The 23,272-nt window shown below is 44.6% G+C and overlaps 1 protein-coding gene across 13 annotated transcripts in view; it reads left to right on the top strand.

Moving 5' to 3' along the window:
* Positions 1-262: 262 nt before the first annotated feature.
* The window catches only part of ANKHD1 (ankyrin repeat and KH domain containing 1), a 140,280-nt gene continuing 117,270 nt past the window's right edge, over positions 263-23,272 (top strand). For all 13 annotated transcript variants that reach the window (XM_065734391.1, XM_065734384.1, XM_065734389.1 and 10 more), the window contains exons 1-2: positions 263-550; positions 21,236-21,389. In XM_065734391.1, coding sequence (XP_065590463.1) covers positions 281-550; positions 21,236-21,389 — 424 coding nt within the window. In that variant the 5' untranslated portion in view covers positions 263-280. The remainder of the gene's footprint in view (positions 551-21,235; positions 21,390-23,272) is intronic.

Below are 23,272 nucleotides of genomic sequence, written 5' to 3'. Positions count from 1 at the left end.
GCTCCCGGAAAGGTCAGGAAGCGAAGCCAGGGAAGCGGGGCGGGGCAGCGGGCTCAAACCGCCTCGGCGTGTGCTCTCAAGGCAGCATGCTGGGAACACGTGACGTCACTCAGAGTGGCAGTGGCACGGCCCAACAGCTCGCGGCCGTGGGACGCGCTCGGCCAATGGGCGCGGGCAGCGCGGCGGGTGGGCGGCGCGGCGGCGCGGCCGGGTAGGGTGTGAGAAGTTAGTGTCGCTGCTGCGGTGCCGTGGGGGACGGAGGCGGCCCCGGATCAGCGCGATGCTCACGGACGGCACTGCCGCCCCCCTGGGCGACGAGGAGATCGACTCGGTCGCTCCCCGCGCGCCGCCCGCCGCGGAGCCAAACGCAGCGGCCGGGCCCTCCCCGCTGGGGCTGCGGGCCGTGCGCCTCTTCGGGGAGGCCGGGCCCGGCGGTCCTGGAGGCCCTGGCGCGCCCGCGGCCGGTGAAGCCGCTCTCGATTTCAAGCTGGCGGCCGCAGTGCTGCGGAGCGGCGGCGGCTCCGGCAGCGATGAGGACGAGGTGTCCGAGGTGAGCGCTCTGCGGCCGAGCCCGGCCGCCGCTTCCTGGCAGATCCGGCCTGCCGCCGGCCCTGGGAGCTCCCTGCCGCCCCGCCCGGCGTGGGGGTCGCAGTCCGCGACTCTCCCCGGCGTCGCGCCCGGCCGGGCCTTCCCACGGCCATGGACGTGAGCGGCCTCACCGGAGCCGCGGGGGCGGGGTCCCGACACCCCGTGCGGGGTCTTCCGCCGTGGCCGGAGAGCGGGAAGAGGGGCTTGGCCCTGCTGTGAGGGGGCTCGGTCGGCTCGGAGCGGAGCGGCCGGGCCCCGTGCTTGCGGCCGCCTCTCGGCGTGGGGAAGGTGGGCACGGGCCGAGCTGCGCCGCCGCCCGACCTATGGGAGCGGTTTCCACTTTGAACCGTGCTCTGAGCGGTAGGTGAGGTCCTCCAGCGAGCAGAGGGCATCTCTTTAGCTGCGGGAACAGAATGAGGTCTCCAGTTTCCGATACTGTTGTGCTGGGCTCTGGAGGAGGAATCTACGGTTCCGAACTGCTGAATTCCTGGTAGATGCAGTTCTATGGAACGTAAGTGGTCTTTACCCAGCATCCTCTATTAAGAAGAAATGGAAGAGGGTAGTGGAGGTGTTTCCCTTTGATCTCCCAAACCTATGGAGGGTTCCAAAGGAAGAGTGTGTGGGATGGACTGGAGCCCTATCCCAGCTGAAGTGGACCATTGTTAGCCCTTGAAACTTGCATCTAGGACTGTTTTATGTAGTCTAGGCTTAGACTACCATAGCACTTCATGTTTTAGTGGGAGTTAGGGAGAAGTGGCTATCACTTGGAAGCATGTTGCAGCTCCAGTATTTTTTGCCTCTGTGTGCTTCTGCAGGAGGAGGATGGTAGCCAGTGCAGTAATATGTCATTTTGTTTTGAGTGGATACTTAAGCATGTGCACATGTTTCTTTGGAGGAAATGGAAGGAGGGGAGCCTGCATCTTTCCTTGCATGTCTGAATTTTCTGCCTTCCGTTGATCATCTTTTGGAGAGCCCAGATGAAGTCAGCACTGACAAGTCTCAATTAAAAAGTGATTAGATAGACTGATGCAGACCCACATTTGTGCTTTGTTCGTGGGTTGCCACAACACACAAACTGCTCAAAATCTAACGGTCAAGCAAATAAAACTCGCTTGAGAAGAATGCTCCATAGTGGTCTGGTATTGTGAGCATGAGGTGGTACTAAATTCCATGTTGAAAGGTCTTCCTCTTTTGAGAAGGTGGTAGACCTGTCTAGAATGAATAGGATGCCAGTAACTGAGCAGTTTCTGCTGCCTGGGATGTCTTTTTTATCTGCTGGCTCACATGTTAATGTATCCTTGAAAGTGCAACACTAGTTACAGAGCTTGGAAAATGATGTGGTATGGACTGTGTAACAATGTTCGTGATTCTCATTGCAAGATGGAACTGACTGAGTTCTGAGTTCTGCTATCCCATTTCAGCCCTCCCTATTATTTAAAGGATATGAAGATTGAGCAGCTCAGATGTTCACTAAGCAGTCTGTCTTTTGACTAATTGCAAGCTTTAAGATAGCAGTTAGCACTGTTATCACTGAATAAAAGTAGTTTCAAGACACCTGATAAACTGTGATTATTTGAAAAATCTGAAAAGAGCATTCTTACTTAAAATACATAGTCATAATTAAGTTGACGTGAAAACATTTAAGATTTCCAGAGTACGTGTAGTGGAGTTGGGCCAATCTCTGAGGTTGAACTTGCTGGGGTGATTCCTGGGTTTTGTGTTTCTGGTTGTGGGGAGCAACATGTAGATTAGGGTAGGATGTGCCTTGCATCTCTCCAGCCTTGGTAGGTCATGGAGCATAACTGCGAGGGCCAGAAGGGAATTTTCAGTTTTTTTCTCTGAGAGTGAGAACTCAAGAAGCACCTGTTGCCAATGTATTGTGTTTTTTTTTTTGGTGTTTTTGACTTGTGGCCTTTTTTTTTTCCTTGGTTGTTTTGTTTTTGAACAAGGAAAAGACAGCTGAATATTGGGGTGAAACACTGCAATTCTTGAGCAGTGCTACTTTAAAAACCCAGTGTGTTTGGACTGTGGTCTTGTGTCGTGAGTTGGTGATCTGGGAGTATGCCTTCAACTGCTACCACTGTGTGAAATTAGTGGGAATGAATAATGGGAGCATTCACCGTGTGGCCTCAATCTGTGCTCTTTTTTCCTTTCCTCTGCTTTTGAAGTCATGAAAATCATGGTGCAGCATTCTGAAGGCTATGCTGTGTCTGCACAGTGGTATTTGGTTTTGTATCTTTGTGTTAGTCTGAGTGCAATATGGTAAAGTAATAAGATTTAGTAAAAGTGGTAGATCAAGTAGGGAAAAAGTCATCAGAGAATTTCAGGAAGAAGAACATAATGAAGACTTTACCTAGAAAATGTGAAGAGCAATAATGTATTTTAGCTTAACTATTCAGATGATGTATTGTTCTGTACATCAGGTTTTCAAGTAGTTTCGGTGGGAGTGCTATCTTCTTTATTGTACGTGAAGCCAGTGAGGAGTGGATGCCATGTTTGTCATGTGTTGCAAAATGTGGAGGAAGAATGAAGCTTTCTGGTGTCCCAGCTCAGTGCCTGCTTGTGGGAGGCACCAGGCAGCTGCTCCAGCTGCTTGGGAAAGCAGAGGCTGGGCTGGGTCTTGCATGACTGAGTTGTGAGAGGTCTGTAAGGTGAAATTCAAATGCAGCTGTATGGAGTATTTTCTAGAATTACCAGTTAAAATTATCACATGCAAACAGAAAGAATTGCAAGCTGAAGCATGCCTTTGGCCATGGAAAGAAGAGGCCAGGAGGCTTTCTGCTGTTCCTGTGTAAAATAAAAGGGAAGCCACAGTTCTCTTGATACTTTGAGAGACTTTCAGCAGTTGTGTTCTGAGCAGCAGGGCCGCTCTGGCCTTGGTGCTTGGGATATAGTTTGGGATTTGGATGCAGCTATTCACTTGGAGTGAAATTCGGATGCATCTTTACTCTTATCAGATCTTGTGAATTCTGCTGGCACTTAGAGTGGTGCCAAAGGCATGAGTGCGAAGCAGGCTCTGTGATACTGGTTGCAGAGCCTGTAGGTCAGGGTGAAGGCATGCTGTCAGGGCAGTGATTAATAGTGCACATATGTGGAATCCATAGGGTCCTCAGTGGTGGAGGACTTCCGGCTGGAGAGCATGCAGACTTTCCAAACTCTGTCTTGGAAGAAAACTGGTCCATAGACATGTGTAGTTGGAGTGAGTGATAAATGTGGCACTGTTAGTGCTTGCAAGATTGTATGGTTTGCTGATCTGTTGTGAATCAAGTATGAGAAGCCAGCTGTGCTGAAAAATGTTCTGAAGGATCTCGAAGCTCTGTTCAGTACATGGCCTTTGGGGGTGGGAGTGTAAGTGCAGCATGTGCCCTGGTGTGCTCCTCGGGGCTCAGCTGCCCCACAGCAACCAGAGCTCACCAGCCCTCCGCCATGGAGTCAGCGTGTCTCTTGGTCTCTTTCTTTGGAGCAGGCCGCCTGCTTCCTCCAGCTTGCCTTACTTAAGCCTCTACCTATTGCATAAGCCTCTGGGGATATTTACATAAAGCATAATTAAAAATCAGACATAACATACCTCCTACGATGGGCAGAATTATTAGTTGAATGGGCATGCACTCCAAATCAGTTCAGTACTTGGGGGTTTTGGCTGTGGCTTAAGTAATTTTTTTCACAAATCCTAGGTCTTTTATGTTTAAAAATACATATTTTGCAATGAAAGGCAAATTGTTTGAATTGGTAATGTAATCTGTTTAAGTTACTGTTATGTCAGTGAACCGTATTAACGTGGCACTGCTTAAATAGTCTAGAAAATATCTCTGACTTGAGGTAAATTCAATCCTTACAAATTTTAGATTTATTGTATTTAAAATAACAAGTAGCATTTTCTTAACCATAAGGAATAGGAATTCAGAAAGATGATGCAAATGAAGTTAAGCTAGGCAGAAAAGGCTTTCCTCTTTCCTCTGAAAATTTATCAGTTGATGTTTTTCTTATTTGTAATAGCTCTTTCAAAATTCAGCTAATAAGAGGCAGAACAAAATGGAACGCCTTCTAGAATTGTTAGTTGATTAGAAAGCATGGAGGGATAACAAGGTTAGATTTCTAAAATTATTCAGAAGCTTAATAATGAAGATAGCCACTTAGTAGTGGATTTGCTCATGCTCAGCCTGATTAGAGTCACAGAATATCCTGAGTTTGAACAGATGCCTAAAGATCATGGAGTCCAAGTCATGGCTCCTTGCATGAACACATGAAAACCATAGGGGAGTGTTGTCCAGATGCTGGTTGAACTCTAAGCAAGCTTGGTGCTGTGTGTGCAGCCCCAGGGAGCCTGCTGTGTGCCCGCCACCCTCTTGTGTAGAGCCTTTTCCGCATTTCCTGATGATTCTCTGTTGCAGCTCTGTGCTAATTCTTCAGATGTTGGTTCTTGGGAAATCATGGTAGTTGTCTCAGTTATTTTGTCTGTCTGACCTGTGGTAGCTAGGACCAATCTATTTACTTGTAGTTAATACTTTCTTTTCAGTAACACTTAAAAATGAAATGACTTCTAACATTTCTTGCAGATTTCTGGTTTTCTTTCAGTGCAGCTTGACCCAGTTGACTGCATGACCTAAGATAAATGTCAGCAACCTTTTTAATGATAGCTGTAGAAAATAAGTATGTGAAACTCTACTATATAATTATAGAAATATGCAGTGCATCCCCTTGCAAAGACATGCAGAAATTTAGCAGATCTATATCTAGTTCAAATTTGCACTGGGTTTCACCAGTCAACTAGGTACTGTCTGGAGACAGGGGAGAAGGGTTCATTTGGGCATTAGTGAAAAACAAGACTACAACTGGCAAATGAAGAGGCTTAAAAGTGGGGCTACCCAACTGCTCTCCCTTGAAATTGGCGTTGTGTTGCTCTCCTTGCTCCTGTCCTCATCTCAGAAGATTCTGAGTTCTGAGGGCAGCAGGGTGATGCTGCCAGAAGATCGTCTGTGTTTAGGGGGCAAGCTGTCCTTGTGACATTCAGTTAAGAGAAGAGTAGGTATGGAGGGTTGGGAAATAGATGCTCCATCTGCACATGCATATGGCCCAACCTTTTTGCCTAGGAGCAGCTACCTTACTGGCTTGTCATGTTTGGTGAGGGAGTTCAGAACTGGGTTTTAGCCCCTGCAGGTGAGAAGGCTGTGTGGATTTGATCTTAGTAGGTCATTTTCAGGTCTTGTAACATACACTTCAGGAATATTAAGCTGTTGTTGGAGGGGAGCAGAAATAGCTCTTAATTTGAAACTGAGGAAAGTCTGTAATGCAAAAAAAGGCAACTTTCCTAGGCTCATTTCTAAATTTAAACTTCATGAAAAAAGTAAAATAACTACATATTTTTGAGGACTATTTGCAGAACTCTGTGTAAGTTTAGAGCTGTAGCTTCAGTAAGGTGCTTCAGTTTTGCCTGCTTAGATCCTTGTGGATGTATGGATAACAGCCTACATGCACTATTGCAGATACGTCTGAATTGCTTTCTAAAGCTCATCTTCTGAGATGTCTGCTGCTGTAAGAATTCAGAAATCAGTGTTTTGTTCAAGTTATATAAACTTAGGATTTTTTTGAGAAGTTTTGACTTGAGGGACTATTTTTATTGGAAAATAATTTTTTCTTTGTTACTTCATGACCTTGGTCTTCTGTGATTAAAGTAAAGATGTTTAACTTCCAAATGATAAAAATACTGTTTTCTATAGCCATGCTGTAATACCACACTGTCTCTGGACTAGAGGAGAGTAGTTGGTAGAGGTGAATTAATATTTGGATTTAAGGATTTATTTTGTTAAGGTGACATGCTTGTCTGAGCATTTTGGTGCTTGTCAGTAATAGGTCACTCTTTGTCCTGTGTTCATTTTTTTTTTTTCTCCCTCTGGCAACTAGCTCTCCCTGTTTGTTGTGAAGGTGTGGAAGTTTTGTTTTGGATATAGTCAGAGGGATGCTGAACAAGTGAATTTTATGTAAGAAATGCACCATATTGGAGGATATTGTCTTCTGTTTACTCTCACACCTCATTACTTAATGTTAGTTGAGAAAATACTGATCTTTTTTCTGCAGTTCTTAGGGTTATTTTCGGTAGAAGTATTCAAAAACTCTCATTTTTATTACAGTATTCTGCATCTTCTGTTCAGATGTGTATAGAAAGCATTATTACCAAAATGTAAATAAGATGATTGGTCCTGTACTGAATCCTGTCTTTCTTAATTGCTTTTCATGGACTTAGACTGCTTATTTTTTGCCTTATCTTTTTTTAAGAGGGAGTTATGCAGCTTGTTTTCCAAGCTTCTTTTCATCGTTAGCTCTTCTGGAGCTCTCCTACCCTGAAGAAATACTGGGTGATGTTGCCCATTGTTGAGTTACTGTGTTGTGTCTGTTGGAGTAGTTAAGTGGGAATAAACATGCATGGCTGGCTGTTCTGACCAGGAGGAATTTTGAAAGTTTCAAAGGTGTACCAGTCTACAGGAGAGGTGATTCAGTATTTGACAAGTAAAAATGGATGTTTTACTGCATGATGACCAGTGTGCCATCTGGAAAGGCCCTCTGAGTTTTTCTGGGTGGCTTTTTTTTTTTTTTTACTGCTTCCTAGGTATTAAGCTGCAACTAGGGCCATGAATTATTCTCATTTGCCTTCAGTAAAACAGAGGGATTCCTAATTGACTATGAGTTTCCTCTAGTACAATCCCTAACTCTGTTGAACTCTTTCCTTTCCAAATTGATGAATAAAATAGTGATCTTACTTGGTTAGTAGGTAGTAAATCCACCATTTGAATCCAAGTGAAAAGTGGAGATGAGCTGTCAGGACTGAATGGTCTGTCTGCCTTTGAGCCATCTCTGCCATCATAGCAGCCTTGGAGCTCACAACTCTGCATGTGTGTGCATTGAGTGTGATGAGATAGTGTGGGGAAAGGACCACTTAACATCTTGGATTTGTTAGTTTAAACTCAATGCTGTATGTATGTGGAACATACATGCTTTACTTGTTTTTCTGAAATAGTTACACTTCAAAGCTGTTTTACTGCCACCTGTAGAGTTTTCAGGAGTGTATTTTAGATATGTGGGATCTGTGCTGTGTTATTCAGTATGGTAGGTGTTTTAAATGGCTCTCTGATGGGCCAGTAGTTACATTATGGTTTTTGCTCGTTTTGCAGTAGCAGAGCACACAAAGACTTGTTTATACAAGGCTTGAAAATGGTCTGCCATTGGCTTCAGCTCTGGGAATGGAAGAAAGGCCAGCGTAAATTTCAGTTTGATATGAACCTCTAGATAACTTTTAGTTGTTTCAAATGTTAAGACTCCTCTCTGGCTGAAAGAAAAATTGATGTGGGAATCAAATGTTAGACCAGGGTGTATTCATGGGATTCACATGCATGATTTTGAGTACTGGAGCACTGTGCCCCTCTGGAGTATTGACAGAACTGGAGAAGTCAGCTACATGTTATTTATTTACTTTTAATTAAGCTTGTGTATATATAAATTGTGTTTTTATATATATATGATGTTTCCTGGAGAGGTGGCTCAGAACAGTTGCTGTCTCATGGGGTGTGAGCTTTTACATTAGAACCATAGAATCAGATAAACAAATTGAATTTGTTTCCTTCACTTGATTCAATTCCAGATATTAAAACACTTAAGCAAGGAAGCCCTAGCTATACTGAAACTGGAAACCCATTTTAGACTGCAGTCAGTCAGAGTACTGAGTTACACATGTTGTTTCTTGGGTTAAGATGGAACAAGTAGTGGGGCTGTTTCTACAAGACAATTAGAAACAGTAGATGCTTATCTGTTATAGCAATATATAAGATGGAACACCCAAAATGTCTTAGAGTGGGCTGAAGCCGAGCACATAAAAACAAGTAGTGCTTAGTATCTAAGTTCTCATTTCAGATAGCAAGATCTGCTCGTCTTTCATTCACTGGTCTTCGGTATGAAGACTGTATGTGTCAATAAGAGGCACTTAGTTTAGAGGGAACAGTGTGAGTTTTGAATGACTGTTAGTTTTGGTTCTGTAAATGGCAGCTCCTAGTTGCAAAAGAGGAATGTTATGTATATTAGGAAAACTTATTCACAGTTGTCAATGTCTAATAAAAAGATTTCAGGCATTTCCACAAAAAAAAAAAAAAGAGCAGCACTTGCTGTAATAAAACCCTTTTAATGTTGCCTGCCTTGTGCCAAGAGGATGCAACTATGGGACTATGGGTACAGTTATGTATTGGGTCAGTTGTTTGGAATAGTGTTTTAATAAAAATGAATTACAGATAACTTGTTTGTGGACTGCTCTGTCCAGAGGCTGACAGATGATAGGCGATACAGTGAGATTAGTGAGTGTAGTATCTAAAACTACTTAAATTGGCATGGTGTACTCTAGTGTCTGGATTTCTTAAGAGAGATATTGGGTAAGTGGTTAAATTTACCTGAATCTTTTGACAGACCCTTGATGATGAATGCCTGCTTTTGCATATTGCGTTAGTATTAGCATAAGGAAATTGAAAACCCAAGGTTAATGATCTATGGCATGGGAGAGTAGTCCCATGCAACCTTAATTTTTATTTATTCCCTTGTCTGCATGTTTCAGATACTAGCCATTTCTGTGAGAATTGGCTAGTTCCTTGCTTGGTGCTGGGCTTGGGGTCCTTGGCTGGGGCTGACTTGCCAAAAGAGGAGCTGCTGGGGGTGTCCGGCCTGCCTTACTGCTGCTAGAGCACCTACCACCTCAGGCCTTTTCTGTGGCCACAGGTAAATGCCGTAATCATTTGGTGTGTGCCAGTGCAAGTGTGCAGTGGGCACCTTTACATGCAGGTGTCTTGACTTCAGGACTGTACTTTGTGTCCTGTGTGCTAGCATTATGTCCACTGTTACGTTACATTTGTAGCAGCATTCGCAAAATTAATTGCTGTTTTGAAATAAGATCAGGGCCTAGCTTCCATAGCTGCTTGTGTCAATATCGAATAACTGCTTAATATATATTGGAATAGAGGCTGTCTTTTAGATAATCCATATATAGTTTACCCAACTTTCTATTCATTTGTAACTAAATGGATTTCAACCATCTGATTTGCTGTTAACAAAAGCAGAGCTCAAGGTGTGCAGGTACTAACAGCTCCCCTGAGATTTGGGGTCAGACAGTTACCAGGGTTGTAGGCTCAGGAAGGGCTAACATGATTTGGTGGCTTGCTGTTCCCAGAAAATAGGTGTTCCAGCTCTGCCTTCACAAGCTGGAAATTCAGTGGAGTGGTAGAAAATTATCAGCTCCCTTTTTTTTTCCCCCTGAGTTTTCTGCCACTTTAGTGTTAATTCATCTCATGAGAATGTGTTTGATATCTGCCTCACTTGTCATAGAATAATGACTGGAAATGATGCTTTAGCCATGCTGGGCTTTCTCTACTGGTGTAGTGATATCTCCAAGTACCCTGTAACTGCAGAGTGCTGGCAGTAGTCCTAGTTAACACGAGATCCAGAACTGGAAGGTGTGTGGTGATTAATAGATTTTAGTTACTTGAATTTTCTTGAACTGTTCTAAATTTGTCAATGGTTTACGGGCTGGTTTGGCCCAGTTTTGTGACGACTGGGGCAGGGGATCCATGCCCTGGCAAAGGGGAAGGAGAAAAGGGAGATGAGCCTAAAAACAAAACAGTGGCAACAATCTGAGAAGGAAAGCTAATTTACTGAGTAAGATATTGGAAAGCAAAATAACACAATATAATACAACATAATTGGAATTGAAGCTAGTAAATAAAATAAACTGAGCAAGAGAGAGTGTCCGATAAACTGAAGGCCTTATGCTAAATGCTGAAGGTGGGATGGCAGCGAGCACCCACTGCTGGGTTGATCCCAAAGGAAAGAGAGCGTCTCGTGATACACAGTTTTTATCTTTCCCTCTGAGCGGAAAAACGTAAAAATACAAAGCAATGCACAGTCCCCTGGGGAATGTAGTTCTTCTCTTCTGAGACAGGTACGATAATCCTGTTGATAATCCATGGAACTGGTTCATTAACTCTTTTACTCCCAGTGCACTACATGATGTTATGATGTGGAATACCAGTAACAAAATTCATAAAACCGTGACAAAATTGAAGAAACAGCCTTCAGAATTCAAGCCTTAACAGAGATGGTGTATCTCCGTAATTATGTCTGAACTGTCTTTTACGTTGTTTAAATGATGTACTGACTCTGAAGCATTCTTTCCTTTCCCTGAACTCAGTTGTGGTATTAATGTTTAAATACTGATACAGCTGAGTCCAAATAGCTGTGAATGGGGGGGGGGAGGACCCTGTGAAGTAACTGGATCTGCAGAACTGAGGGATTGCTGCAGCCTTTGTCAGGATGCCAGACAAACCCTTCACTTCCCTGATACAGCAGTGCTCGGGTCCCATGCAGTGTGCTAGGGGTGTTACTGGGAATTATTCCTACTTGTAATTAGTTTGGGAATTAGAGCAATGTCTTGAATCCTTGTATTCCTGATGAGCCGTAGCGAGTAAGATGCTTCTCAACTGCAACTTGCAAAATAATCCAAAAATAGCACAGTGATCAGTTACTCTTTCACTTTGCTACAGGTCTGATTAGGATCAGAGAACCTAAATTTTGGAATGTTAAATGTTTGGTTATGTTCTTAAAAAATAAATAAAAAGTTAATGTATTCAATATTGTTTTTTTTGTTATGCAGTCATCATGGGCTGCTTTCATCCACAAGGGGCATCTCGTTGATGAGGGCATTTTTTACTCTGCTGTTAGTGAGAAGGTGTTCATCCTCTGTACCGTGTCTTCGTGAGAATCTGCATCCAGCTGCAGAAATGTCAGACATTCTGCCTTGAAAATGCATTGAAATTTCTGAAAGTTCGCCAGCACAAACGCTTTAACATGTCATGTATGGAATTTCACTGTTTTTGCAGTCAGGATATATTTGTATTGTGGATATGTTAGTAAGCACATACTAAAAACAATCAGAGCAAAAGCTAACAGTTGATGCTGGCATGAGCCTTTGCCTAGGGTGCTGTCAGGCTCTACAGAGACTGAAGGGTAATCTTGTCAGAATGCAATCTGGAAGTTTCAGGAGTATTTCTTGTGCTGAAATGTGGTAACATTTTCACATCTTTTTGTATGTTTTCAAAAGGGGAAAAGGGAAAAAATAGCAGAATGCTGTTCTACATGATAACTGTCAGCTTCTTGTATGGAGATCTCTGCTATGTTCAACGGGCAGTTGCTTATATACATGGTAGTATTTCTCTGCCAGTCATCAGGTCATGTGTGTTGTGGCAGTATGAAAAATAATAATAATTCTGGCATATTGAGTAAGCACAGTTCTCAGTGCAGTCTTAGGGTATTTCATTATTCTCCTCTAAAGTGCTCCTGTAAATAATTAGCAGGCTACCTGATCAGGAAGTGTGGTGCTCATGGGCTCTTGTCCTGATGGGGGATTTCAACCAGCTGGATATCTGCTGGGATAGTGGAATGGGGGATGGCAGACAATCCAATAGATTCCTGGAGTCTGTTGAGAACAAATTTCTGGTCCAGGTACTAGGTGAACTGACCTGAGGTGAAGGACCTGATGATCACCAATGCAGAGGAGAGCACTGGGGAGGAGTGGAGTCAGCCTGAGCTGTAGTGATCATGCTGTCATGGAGTTGGTGATCTGGAGGAAAGTAGACCCGGCAAAAAGTGGAGTCAGGACCCTGAACTTCAGGAGAGCAAAATTCTAGCTGCTCAAGGAACTGCTGGATGGGATCTCCTGGGAAACTGTCCTTAAGGGTGTAGGAATGGAACAGAGCCAGCAGCTCTTTAAGGACACCCTTTTGTGAGCACAGGAGCTTTCAATCCCTTGGCAGAAGAAATCGAGCAGAGGAGGTGGGTGACTGGCATGGCTGAGCAAAGATCTACAGCTTAAACAGAGAGAAAAGAGGGTAATGTATGGGAAGTGAAAGCAGGGCTGTGGAGCCTAGGAAGAATACAGGGATGTTGTCTGCATGTGCAGAGGTAAGATCAGGAAAGCCAAGACACAGAAGGAGCTGAAATTAATGAGGGATTTGAAAAATAAAAGGAGGGGTTCTACAGATATATAGGGAGGAGGAGACAGGCCAAGGAGAGTGTTCCTCCCCCCCCGATGAAAGGTAATGGAGAGCTGGCTTTTTCAGACATAGAAAAAGCTGAGGTACTCAATGAGTGCTTTGCCTTGGTCTTCACAAGTGGTCAGTCTTCTTGTGTCTACCAGGACACTGAACCTCTAGGTGAAGGTGCGTGGAGTGGTTTCTGTCCCACTTGTAACAGTGGAACAAGTCTGAGTCCTCCTCATGGACCTGGATGCATGTAAAATGATATGCATCCCAGGGTTCTGAGAGATGGCTGATGTGGTTGCCAAGCCGCTCTCCATCATATTTGAAAAATCATGGTTGTTGGGTGAAGTCCCTGGTGACTGAAAAAAGGGAAGCATTACTCCCTTTCTTAAAAATGTCAATAAAGATGACCCGGGGAACTACAGGCTGGTGAGCTTCACCTATGTGCCTGGGAAGATCACAAAGCAGATCCTCCTGGTTACCATGTTAAGATATGGTACATATGCACATATGCTCATATGCACATATGAGACAAAAGAGGTGATGCAAGACAACCAGCACGGCTGCACCAAGGGCAGATCTTGCCTGACCAATCTGGTGACCTTCTATGATGGAGTGACAGCATCGGTGGACAGGGGAAGGGTGACAGATGTCATCTACCAGGACTTCTGCAAAGCCTTTGACATAGTCCCTCACCACATCCTTCTCTAAATTGGAGAGGTATGGATTTGAAAGGTGGACTGTTGGATGGACTAAGAACTGGTTGGCTGGTCGCAGCCAAAGGGTTGTGATCAACAGTTCTGTGTCTTGGTGGAGGTTGGTCATGAGTGGCGTCCCCCAAGGGTTGGTTTGGGACCAGTGCTCTTCAACATCTTCACCCATGACATAGACAGTGGAATTGAGTGCACCCTCAGCAAGTTTGCGGATGACACCAAGCTGAGTGGTGTAGTCAATATACTGGAGGGAAATGAAGCCATCCAGAGAGACCTGGACAGGCTGGAGAAGTGTGCCCGTGTGAACCCAATGAGGTTCAACAAGTCCAAGTGCCAGGTGCTGCACTCGGGGCAGGGCAGTCACAGGTATTTATACAGACTGGGGGAAGCACTCCTGGAGAGTTGCCCTGTGGAGAAGGACTTAGGGGTCCTGGTGGACGAGAAGCTGGACATGAATCAGCACTGCATGCTTGCAGCTGGGAGGCCTAACCATATCCTGGGCTGCATTCAAAAAAGGGGTGGCCAGCAGAGAGAAGGGGAGGATTGTGCCCTTCTACTCAGCTCTTGTGAAGCCCTATCTGGAGTACTGCATCCAGGCCTGGGGCCTCTAGCACAAGAAAGATGCAGAGCTCTTGGAAGGGTCCAGAGGAGGGCCATTGTGATGATAAGAGGGCTGGAGCACCTCTCCTATGAGGAAAGGTTGAGGGAATGGGCCTGTTTGGCTTGGAAAAGAGAAGGCTCTGGGGAGACCTCATTGTGCCTTTCCAGTACTTGAAGGAGAGTATTAACAGGAGGGGGAACAACTGTTTTACAGGGGTTGATAGTGATAGGACAAGGGGGAATAGTTTTAAACTAAGACAGGAGATTCAGGTTGGATGTTAGGAGGAAGTTTTTCACTCAGAAGGTGGTGATTCATAGATTCATAGAAACATTAGTTTGGAAAGGACCTACAAGATCATCTAGTCCAAGCATCCTCCTATCACTATCCCTACCCAACTACTAAATCAAATCCCTTAGCACCTCATCTAAACGCTTCTTGAACAGCGCTAGGGATGGTGCCTCACCCACCTCCCTAGGCAGGCCATCCCAGTGCCTGACCACTCTTTCAGAGAAAAAAATTTCCTCAGATCTATTCTTAATCTTCCCCAGCGCAACTTGTGGCCTTTCCCTCTCGTCCTGTCATTATTTATCAGGGAGAAGAGGCCCACCCCCTCCTCACCACAACCCCCCTTCAGGAAGTGGTAGAGTGCAATAAGGTCTCCTCTGAGCCTCCTCTTCTCCAGACTAAACAATCCCAGCTCCCTCAGCCGCTCCTCATAAGACTTGTGCTCCAGACCCCTCCCCAGTTTTGTTGCCCTTCTCTGAACACGCTCCAGGGCCTCAATGTCCTTCTTGTAGTGAGGGCCCCAAAACTGAACGCAGTACTCGAGGTGCGGCCGTACCAGAGCTGAGTACAGGGGGATGCTCACCTCCCTGCTCCTGCTGGCTGCAGTATTTCTAATACAGGCCAGGATGCTGTTGGCCTTCTTGGCCACCTGGGCACACTGCCGGCTCATGTTAAGCCGAGCATCCACCAGCACCCCCAGGTCCTTTTCCTCTCTACATTCTTCAAGCCATTCTGCCCCAAGCCTATAGCATTGCATGGGGTTATTGTGGCCAAAGTGCAGGACCCGGCACTTGGTCTTACTGAACCTCATCCCATTGAGCTCAGCCCAGCTGTTCAGCCTATCCAAATCCCTCTGAAGGGCCTCCTTACCCTCAGGCAGTTTGACACATCCTCCCAACTTGGTGTCATCTGCAAACTTACTGAGGGTAACTCAATTCCCTCGTCTAGGTCATCAATAAAGATATTAAACAAGATGGGCCCCAAAACTGACCCTTGGGGGACACCACTCGTAACAGGACGCCAGCTGGGCTTAACTCAGTTAACTACTACCCTCTGGGCACGGCCCTCCAGCCAGTTCTCCACCCAGAGAAGAGTGAACCTGTCCACACCACGGGCTGCCAGTTTCCTCAGGAGAATACTGTGGGAGACCGTGTCGAAGGCCTTGCTGAAGTCCAGGTAGACTACGTCAACAGCCTTTCCCTCATCTACCTGTCTGGTCACCCAGTCATAGAAGGAGATGAGGTTGGACAAGCACGACCTGCTCTTTGTGAACCCATGCTGGCTGGGTCTGATCCCCTTGTTGCCATGCACGTGTCGTGTGATCTCCCTCAAGATCATCTCCTCCATAACTTTCCCTGATACCGAGGTCAGGCTGACAGGCCTGTAATTCCCCGGGTCTTCCTTACGGCCTTTCTTGTGGATGGGAGTCACATCGGCAAGCCTCCAATCTTGTGGGACCTCTCCAGATAGCCAGGAATGCTGATAGATGTCAGAAAGTGGCTCGGCAATCACCTCTGCTAGCTCCCTCAGCACCCTTGCGTGGATCCCATCTGGCCCCATGGACTTGTGGCAGTTCAGATGGAGGAGCAGATCTCTGATCGTCTCTGCTTGGATCACAGGGGGTGCATTATGCGCTCCATCCCGGACTTTCAGGTCAGGGCAAGTACCCTGTGGACAACTGTTCTGTCTATTAAAGACAGATGTGAAGAAGGCATTGAGAACCTCAGCCTTTTCCTTATCATCTGTGGTTACATTCCCTGCCTCGTCAAGTAAAGGAGAGAAATTTTCCTTCGTTTTTCTCTTGATGTTAATATATTTGTAAAAGGGTTTCCTGTTCTCCTTTACAGCAGTAGCCAGTCAAGTTCAAGCTGGGCTTTTGCATTTCTAATTTTCTGCCTGCAGATCTTGGCCAGTTCTCTGTAGTCACACCAAGTAGCCTGACCCATCTTCCAGAGGACATAGACTCTCTTTTTCTCTTGGAGTCTCAACAAAAGTTCCTGGGATAGCCTGCTCCTGTGCCTTTAAGATTTCCATCTTGAGGAGCATCCTGGCTTCTTGGGCCCCTTTACCCCTCAGGAGCAAGTCCCAAGGGACCCTTGCAACAAGCGTCCTGAACAGGTTAAAGTCTGCCCTCCGGAAGTCCAAGGTAGCAGTTTTGTTAGTCACCCTCTTGACATCACCAAGAATAGCAAACTCTATAACTTCATGGTCACTCTGGCCAAGACAGTCTCCAACCTTCACATCTCCTACTGGTCCTTCTCTATTAGTGAAGAGCAGGTCTAGCAAGGCACCTCCCCTGGTAGGTTCTTGCACCAGCTGTGTCAGGAAGCAATCTTCCACACATTCTAGAAATCTCATGGACTGCTTCCTCTGCGCAGTATTATATTTCCAGCGTATGTCAGGGAAGTTGAAGTCCCCCATGAGAACGAGTGCTGGCCATCGTTCAACATCTACTAGTTGCTTGTAGAACGCCTCATCTATCTCTTCATCCTGACTAGGCGGTTTGTAACAGACCCCCACCACGATGTCAATCCTAAAGACTATCCCCCTGATCCTTATCCATAGATGCTCTACTTTATCATTTCCAACCTCACGCTCTTCAACATCAAAACACTCTTTGATGTAGAGAGCTATGCCACCACCCTTTCTTCCCTGTCTATCCCTTCTGAAGAGCTTGTAGCCATCAGTCCCAGTACTCCAGTTGTGGGAGAGGTCCCACCATGTTTTTTAATAGCGTCAAGGTCATAGTTAACCTGCCTCACAATGGCTTCAAGCGCCTCTTGTTTGTTGCCCATGCTGCGTGCATTGGTGTAGATGCACTTCAGCTGAGATATCTGCCTCACCCCTTTCTCCAGCACAGCCTCCTTAGGCTCTTTACTGGTGAGCCCTGTTTTATCCCCTTCCCCTGTCACAGCTAGTTTAAAGCTCTCTTCATGAGTCCAGCTAGCTCCTGTGCTAGGATTCGTTTCCCCCTTTGAGATAGGTACATTCCATCAACAGATAACAGGCCAGGAGCCGAGTAAACTGCCCCATGGTCAAAAAACCCCAAGTGTCTGTCTCTACACCAACCTCTCAGTCAATTATTCATCACCTGTGTTTTCCTAGCCCATTCTGTGTCCTTCACCGCCCCAGAAGGTATGGAAGCAAACACCACTTGTGCTCCCACCCCTTGAACTAATCACCCTAAACCCCTGAAATCTCTTTTCATAGTTTGCAGGCCTCTCTGAGTTATTTCATTGCAGTCTGCCGGAACTACGAGTAACGGGTAGTTGTCAGTGGGGATGTATCAAATCCGGGAGTCTTCTAGCTATGTCCCTGACCCGGGCTGCAGGGAGACAGCACACTTCCCTGCGGTTTGGGTCTGGTCTGCAAATGGGGCCCTCAGTTCCCTTTAGAAGGGAGCCACCCGGTACGATCACCTTTCTTTCTTAATTGGCAGCAGCAGTCTCAATGCACGGAGTCGACTGCCTTGCCATTGGTGACCTCCTGCGGGAATCTTCCTGCACCTCCCCCTTTATCTCCTCTTCAACGTCCAACGCTGCAAACCTATTGCTTAGGGGGACCTGGGGACACGAGGTAGGCAGAGGGGGAGAATGCCCATGATACCGGGCAGAGACTCTCTGCCAGCCCTCCCCATCCCTCAGATACCTCCCCCTCTGCCCAACAGGGACAGGTCAGGGATTCCACCACCAATTGTGAGGTTTCTCTCTGGCACTCGAGCTACTCCACCAGTCAATCTCCCACTCGCAGTCCCTGATGGCCCTCAGTCTCTCAACCTCCTCTTTCAGCTCTGTCACCATGCTAAGCAGATCTCCCACCTGCTCACACCTCACACAGGAGAACTGCTTGCCACCCTCATCCAGCAGGCTCTGGCATTCCCTGCAACCAGAGACCATTGTAGCCACATTTCTAGGCAGACCTTCTGTCTGGATTGCCACAGCCTTTTATGGCAAGCCCTCTGTCTAGTAGAGACCATGGCACAAGAAAAATAAATAAATAAATAAAATGAAAATAAATAAAAATAATAATATATGTATATATAAGTGATGATGATGATAATAATAATAAATAAGTAAATAAAAATGAAACACAACCCTGCAGACACAGAGACCAGCAATAAATAGGATGGATTTGCAAGAGAGAAGGGATAGTAGTCCTGCATCCTGCCACACGAGCTCCCACACCTACAGCAGCACAGTAAGGGGTGGCACTCGTGTAGATCGCTCTTCCCTATGCCTGGTGGGCAGTGGCAGGTCGCTGTCCTCCCTGAGGCCTTTTCAGAGCTGAGGCTGTGGTGAGGGTGCCGTAGTTCTGGCAATGCCTACAGCGTCAGCCTCTCCTGAGAGAGCTGCTGGGAGCTGCTGGGACTATCTGCTTTCACTCGGTTCCCCTGAGACAGGAACCTCCCGAAACCCCCCCCTGTACCTCAGAATCTGCCACTGCAGCTCCGGCTGTGCCAGATCCAAAGCAGTTGATCTCGAGGATTGAGTGATGCACTGGAACAGGTTGCCCAGAGAGGTTGTTAATACCTTACCCCTGGAGACATTTAAGACAAAGGTGGATGTGGCTCTGGGTGACCCTCTCCATGGCAGGAGGGTTGAAACCAGGTAATCTTTGAGGTCCTTTTTCAACCAGGCCATTCTGTGATTTTTCCCCAAGATATCTTTGCTTCAGACCTTATTCCAGCTGGGAGCCCTTGTAAGGACTAGATGAACTCAGCCTGCGATTTGAATTTTGCAGAGAGTTTTAGTGCAGGGTTACGTTCCATGAGCCAGCAGTGTGTACTTCCAGCCTGGAAGCCTGATGGTATCCTGGTTTCCATCACCAGGGTGAGGGAGGGGATTGATTGCCTCTGCTCTGCTCTTGTGAATACCCATCTGGAGTTTTGTGTCCAATTGTGGGGGCCCCCAACACAGGAAAAATGGAGAGGGTTCAGAGGGCACAAACATGATCCCAGGGCTGAAGCACCTCTTCTGTGAAGTCTGACTGACGGGAAAAGAGAAGGTTGCAGAGAAGGCTCATTGCAGCCTTCCAATATTTCAAGGGAGCTTAGAAACACGAGGGAAACCCAATTTTTACATGGGAGGTAATGATAGGACAAGAGGAAATTGTTTTAAAGTAAGAAAAGGGATATTTAGATCAGGTGTCAGGGGGAGTATTTTGACTAAGGGAGTGCTGAGGTGCTGGAACAGGTTGCCCAGAGAGATTGTGGATACCCTGTCTCTGGAGACCTTTAAGGCCAAGATGGATAGGGTCCTGGGTAATCTGGTCTAGTATTGGGTGTAGTGTCTGACAACCCTGCCTGTGACAGGAGGGTTGGAACCTGATGATCCTTGAAGTCCCTCCCAACCAAAGCTATTCTTTGATTGCTATGATTTTTGCTGTGAATCATAAATAGATCTTTCTTTGAAGTAAAAATGTTTTATCACTGGTTCAGCTCACTAGTTTTCTGCTTTTTATCCTCTCTTGGGTCTTACTCAAAACAAATAAAATGGTCAGTGTTAGGACTTTCATGTCTTGTCTGGATTAAACTAGAAGACTTGCTGCATAAAGCCCTAAGTCATACACTGCTGTCTTAACTTTAATGGTTGTGTGTGGGCATATGAGGTACAATACCTGCAAGTTAGCCAATATTATGCTGATCCACTGAGATGTGGGACTAACAATCTGTATTACTAAAAGCTACTCCTACCACCTCCTTCCATGAATGCAGTGCTCCTTGTGTTCACATGTTCACGCTGTATTGTGCTGGGCACCTGCTGATAGGCTTGGAGGCTAGGGAACAATGGTACAGAAATTTACTTACGGAGAAGGGAGCAACATTAACAGGTGATCTTGCTTAGTGGTGTTACATTGGAGCTCTCCAGACTCATGTGTACCCTCCCTGCGTGGGGCGTTCTGCTGAGCTTGTTGGCTTGTTTTGATTTTCAAAGCATGAACTGTACATTTCTTGAAGCATTGTGAGGTAGAACTGAATGTGGTTGTAGCTTACTGCTGGTATGAAAAAGACAGTGGAAAGAATTAGCGGAAAACAGAAGAAAGATGGGATTGGGATATGAAGTAAGAAAGAACAGCGATGTCTTGTTCCTGAGGGATACTGAAGATACCAGTAGTGTTGAATGGGTATTTATGAAATAATGTCCTTGTTTTCATTTTAAAATATTGCTGAAAATAGAAGGAGTTTTGTCGGAACTTGAGACAGATTCTGAAATGTAGTTCTGTTCTCATTAGAGTATGAGTCAGGTATCCTCCTTGTTTACGCTGGCAAGCTGTCCTAAAAGTGCAGTGTATTATGTTGAGTAATTCCATGAGGACCAGTAGTGGGATGGCATTATTGCTGCTTTGTTGGAGTACCTGCTTGCTTAATTGTTCTACGTATTTGATCTGGTCTAGGAAACATTGGTGACTGGGGTAATACTAAGTGCCACTGTGGAAACAATTGTTCTGGTTTAAATTGTCATTGATTTATCTTGTTTCTACTCAAACCAAAAGAAATCTTTGTGCTGCATTGGTTGAAATAATATTTTGAACAGGAACTGAAAGGTATTTTGGGATCGTTAGGTCCAACCCTGGCTTTCAGAAAGGTTCAGCTATACCGAAGTCATTACTGATATCTGTTTTCTGTAATAGTAAAGTAGACATCTGGTGACAAAGATGCCACAACTTCTTGTGGCAATGTGTTCTGCTGGTTAACTGCAAACATCTATAATGGTTTTTTTCAATATTTCATCTGAGTTGGTCTTGCTGTAATTTTAGCTCTTATCAGTTACTATTTTTAGAATGAGCTGTTCTTCACGAAGAATTCTTTATTTTAGGATTTCATCTACCTTTCCAGTGGCCAGATAACTTCTAAGGTTCTAGCTAATAATCTGTACAGTGAAAGCATAATGATATTACGGTTAAATACCTTTATACATTTTGTTAATTTCTTGATTTATTTTAAAGTGTCAAAAATGGTAAAACTGTTTATTTAACTTGTCAAACAGGTTGAATCATTTATTTTGGACCAAGAAGATCTTGATAATCCAGTACTTAAAACCACATCAGAGTTGTTCTTATCGAGTGCTGCAGAAGGTGCGGACTTGAGAGCTGTGGATCCAGAAACACAAGCAAGACTAGAAGCCTTACTGGAGGCAGCAGGTACTTTATTTGTGTAGTATTTTATTTCTTTCTGGAACTAACTTGCACACAGATCTGGCAACCTGTAAATTTTGACCCTAGTGAAGTCTAGAAACTTACTATGATGATGCAAAGCTGAACATAACAATAAGCTCATAGTTCTTACAGCTGTTGTGGGTTGTTTGGTTCACTGTTTCTGTGTGCATAAGGTTAGAAAGGTTCATTTGAATTAAGTAGTATTTCATTGACCAGGTGAGATTATGTGTGTTACCAGAGGGAGGGTTACAGAAGGGAAAGGAAACAGACTTGCTAAAAATAATATTTTTCTTTGTGCTGCTTTGGTCAATATATAATTAAGGAATTACTTCAGAAATGTAAAGATGAAATTGTAGTTACTCTTTGACTTTCAAAAAAATCTGTTTTGATTCTTTAGTTCTGAGATACGGATTTTGAAAAATACAAATTTAATGTTCTCGTTGCAGAACCAGACTAGATAAAAACATTGCCACTTACTTGCATTTGTTATGTTTATGGTCGAGCTTGACTAATTAAGTCTTTCCAGATTTTGTGTCTCAAGTATTTGCAATGAAATTAGAAATGACTTGTCTTCCAAAATTCTAAAGACAGAAAGTTATAAAAACCCTGCTTTGAAATGATTCCCGTTTGATTGTTATGCATAACATATTCAGAGTAGTAGTTGTACTGAAACTGGAGTTTCAGGCTTAAGCTTTGACCAGCCATAGGAAGTAGATAAAGTAGTATTTATTTGCAAGTGTTAAGGCCTTAAAGCTTTCTGCAGTTTTAAAGGAGAATTTCAGTATGAGGAAACAAAGGGAGGAAGGGACTGACTTTGCATTTTGAATGTAAGAGAAAATATATACCTTTTTGTCAACAGAAAATTGCAGCACCTTAATTAAAGGTGGACGTCTAAAATTAATCAAACTGGGTGTAAGCATTGTGGGTCAAATTTTGCTTTGTTGAGAAGATATATTCTATCTGGGATTTTCTGGATGCTCTAGAGTATTTGTGTAATTGGTTCCCTTTCTCTATTTAATGAAAATCAGTTGCAGTTCCTCTCAAGTTCCTCTGAGGTACCTGATGGCTGATGTGTCCTAAAACCTACTGCTAGCTTTATTAAATTGTCAGTGCATATAGCTGATGGCTAGTGTTGTGAGGGTGGTTGAGGTATGTGCTTACATCTTACTCTGAGGTTATGTCTAAGTTTGCAGTGTTAAAAATCATTTCACATTTTTTAAAATATATAGAATGTATCATTGCTTTTTATTGTCTGTGAGACTGCTTCCTTTAGAGTTTTAAATAGCAGTTTGCCACTTATCCACAGGATTAGATGATTCATTTTTAATCTGCTTTGATTTCTTACAGTACTTGGTGTAGAAATATAGACAGTTTACAGAACAGAAGAGTGGAGTTCTTGGAGGGCTTGTTTTTGGGGCTCCTTCTCAAAAAGACAGGACAAAATTCACACCAGTCAATGAGTGTGTGAGGTTGAAAGACAAAAAGCACTCATGAAGAAACCTGCTAGTTAAGGGGTACTTGTCTGTACCACTGTGAATTTGAACTCTAAAAATATCTGTATGCTAAAAATACCCAAAGAAAATATTGAGGACCTGGTTAGCTTGTGGATAAAAGCTGTACAATGAAGGTGACTGGAAAATAGGCTTTTGTTTCTGGGGGATGTTTCAGATGTTTTTACAGGGGTTCACATTGATCTGGGTGATTTCACTGAAAATATCTTACCAAGTCTTAAGGTAAGGTGTTTAGGCATAACAAACAAAATATCCTACTGCTGTGATTTTTGTATTGTTTTGCAATTTGGCAGTGAAGATTATTTATCTTGTCATTGTAGTCACGTTTTATTTCCCAACAGTAAGTATAGCTTGGAA

Source organism: Cyrtonyx montezumae, unplaced genomic scaffold (assembly GCF_038088225.1).
Source record: "Cyrtonyx montezumae isolate F1298 unplaced genomic scaffold, pur_monq_1.0 scaffold_18, whole genome shotgun sequence".
NCBI lineage: Eukaryota > Metazoa > Chordata > Aves > Galliformes > Odontophoridae > Cyrtonyx > Cyrtonyx montezumae.
This window is presented reverse-complemented; position numbering and strand designations above follow the sequence as displayed.